General features: G+C 65.8%; 1 protein-coding gene across 1 annotated transcript; it reads right to left on the bottom strand.

Annotated features, from left to right (window-relative positions):
* Positions 1 to 2,491, bottom strand: ARHGDIG (Rho GDP dissociation inhibitor gamma; the record flags this gene model as incomplete). The annotated part of the gene is made up of 4 exons (XM_029957859.1): positions 2,077 to 2,491; positions 999 to 1,082; positions 837 to 913; positions 1 to 42 (listed from the first exon to the last, which is right to left on the bottom strand). Coding segments are annotated over exons 1-4 (384 nt in total), but the record flags the coding sequence as incomplete, so codon positions are not given.
* Positions 2,492 to 3,028: the final 537 nt, after the last annotated feature.

The raw sequence follows: 3,028 nt of genomic DNA on the forward strand, positions 1-3,028 counted from the left end.
GAGGTGCAGGCACCGCAGCCCGCAGACGATCTCCCTGTTCACCTGCGGGCAGAGAGCAGGGGTGCCACGGGTGCTGCCCCAGAACATGGGGCCCTCACCACTCCTGGGCATCCATCCTGACATTCACCACTTCCAGGATCCAGCTCCTTGTCAGGACTGGGCACTGAGGAGCATCGGGGGGGGGCAGGTACCCCCAAGAGGGGCAGGGACTTGGAGGGGGCAGGGATCTCCCCTCAGGAGGGGCAGGGACCTCCAGGGACCCAAATCGGTGGGACTTCTGGGAGGAGCAGGGACTCTGGGCTGGCAGGAACCCTCAAGAGGGGCAAGGACCCACAGGTGGCAGTCACGCTGGGGACAGCAAGGATTCCCAGGGTGGCAGGGACCCAGGAGGGCAGGAACATCAGGGTGGGTAGAGACCCTCAGAGGGGCACAGACTCTGTGGGTAAGGGGTGGGAAGCAGACACCCCAAGGCAGCAGGGACCCCAAATGGCAGGGACCCTGTGGCAGGCAGGGACCCATGAGCAGCAGGAGGGACCCTGTGGGGCAGGAACATGTGGGAGAAGGGACCCATGGGGAGCAGGGACTCCTTGGGGTAGGGAATCCAGGGTAGGAAGGCAGGGGCCCTGGATAACCAGGATCCTTTGGGGCAGGGACATGTGGGAAAAGGGACCCATGGGGATCACGGACCTCATGAAGGACCTCATCAGGCAGGGACCCCGGAGTGTGAGGGCAGGGACCCATGGCACAGGGGACCTCTTGGGGCAGGGACCCTGGGGTGTGAGGGCAGCAGGGCTATGCCCAGCCAGCGGGCACAGGGCACCACACCCCTGGCTCACCTTGAAGGACACCTTCACCCTGTAGTCCACCCCTTCCTTCAGCACAAAGGCCCTGCCCTGCAGCCCCTCCAGGTCTCCTGTGTGGGGAGATGGTCCATGAGCCTGATACCCCTTCCTCCTCCTCCTCCTCCTCCTCCTCTCACAGGTGTCCCCGCAGCTCACCTGTCAGGTCCATGGTGATGGGCCCTGGCGCCTGCTCACACATCAGGGTCAGCCTTGTCACCTGCACGTTGGGCACGCTGGCATCTAGGGACAAACAGCGGGGCCCAGGCCTTACCCACCATGCCCAGCCCACTGAAACCTCCACCCCAGTGAGCTGAGGGGCTGCTCATGCCCCTGTAACAGCAGGAAGGGCTGCAGTGTCCCTGGTGGGGTGTTAGAACCAGGAGAGCTGGGCAGCCAGGCAGGGCACAGGAGAACAGGGCATCTCAGGTCACCCCAACACTGGCATCAGTGCTGTTGGGGTAAAATCATGTTTAAAGGACCCAGACACGGGTATGTCCCTGGGTGCACCATTCCCTGTCTCAGGAAGAGACAGAGGGAAAGGAGGGAAAGGAGGAGGATGCAGCATGTGCAGCAAAGGCATCCCTTGGAGTGGGGACTGGTCTGAGTTATCCCACCAGCCCAACCTGCCCCCCACCAGCCTGCACACCCCCCAGCTCGCACACACACCATCGTGCACCCCTCACACACCCCACTGGTTTGCACGGACCTCCCCCCCAGCCTGCAGCCCCCCCATGCACCCACGGGTGCCCACCGGGGTGGTGGGCCCATGGAGTACCCCCAGACCAGGCCAGCACCAGGCTGGGGGGCTGCCGTGGGTGCCATGGGGAGCAGGGGGCACCGTCTGGGCACCGGCAGCCGTGCTACCCCGGCCCCCCCGCTGCTCGTTCCTCTCCGTCATCGCCATGAATTTCCCGGTTCCCTGTAGCCGTTCCTATGGAAACTGCGGCGGTGATCCCGTAACCAAGGCAACCGGGGTCCCCGGGCACCGGTACCCTGTCGGCAGGGGATGCCGGGGTCTCTGCGCGGGTGGGGGGCACAGGCAGCGCCCACGGGCGATGCCAGCCGGGATGTGTCCTCCCTGCTGGGGATGCCGCGCGGGTGCTGGGCATTCCCGAGCTCCCTGCAGCCACCGAAGCTGCATCACCCAGCCGGGGTGCCGGGTTGTTGGGGTTCCGGGGTGTTGGGGGCCCGGAGTGCCAGGGTGCACAGCCCCAGGAGCAGCCCCCAGCCTTACCCACGGCGGCAGGGATGGCACCCAGCAGCGCCTGCTTGTACTTCCGCAGGCTCTCATCCCCTGGGTCCAGCTCCTGGATCTCCCGCAGGCTCTTCTTCTCCGGCGTCTTGTACGCCAGGGCCACGTCGGCATCCTCCTCCTCCTCCTCCAGCGACAGCGTCACCCCCTCCTTGTCAGCCATGATGTCTGCGGGGGACAGGCAGTGGCAGCCCCGGGGACACCCCGGGGGACACCCCCCATGCCCTGACACAAAGGCGCTGGCGGGCAGGGGGGGGCTGAGCTGTGACACGCCATGGATGGATGTGGGCAATCCCCGTGGGGCAGACGAGCTGTTCCCCTGCCCGGAGCAGTGGGGACAGCGCCAGGCTCGGTGTCCCCGGGGCCTGGTGGCACAGCTGAGACCAGAGGTGTTGCCGCCGGCTGCATTTCCGCACGGTCATGGAGCAAAACGAGCTGGTGCCTACGTGGTGTGCTTAGTGCAGGGGGTGCCTGCAGACCCTTGCAGCCCACAGGTCCCTTCGGTGTCACACAGAGAGGTCCTTTTCACCACCTTACAGCCCCCTCCAACCCTGCTGGGCAGCCACCAGCCCCATCTCCCACCCCAAACCCAAACCACCAGCAGTTGCAGGGCAAAAAGGTATCTCTGGGGGAAACAGTCGCTCTGGTGCTGCCAGGCTGCTGGGGGGCACAAGGGTGGGGGATGTCCCCACAGCCCCTGACTCTCCCTGCCCATTGCATCACCTCCACTCCTTGTGATTGCAAGCACTGAGCTCCCCAAAGCCTCTAGAATGCCATCCCTGGGGACATGCTGGGGACACAGCATGGGGCAGGGGCCACCGTGCTCAGCCCTGGGGCCACAGGGCTGCAGGTCCCCAGTGCAGCGTCAGTGACCGGGACACAGAGCAGCAGCCCTGCTGCACTTCTGGGCCCCCCACCACGGCTGCCCCCGACT

This window comes from Manacus vitellinus, unplaced genomic scaffold, assembly GCF_001715985.3.
Source record: "Manacus vitellinus isolate BGI_N305 unplaced genomic scaffold, ASM171598v3 scaffold_12_pilon, whole genome shotgun sequence".
NCBI lineage: Eukaryota > Metazoa > Chordata > Aves > Passeriformes > Pipridae > Manacus > Manacus vitellinus.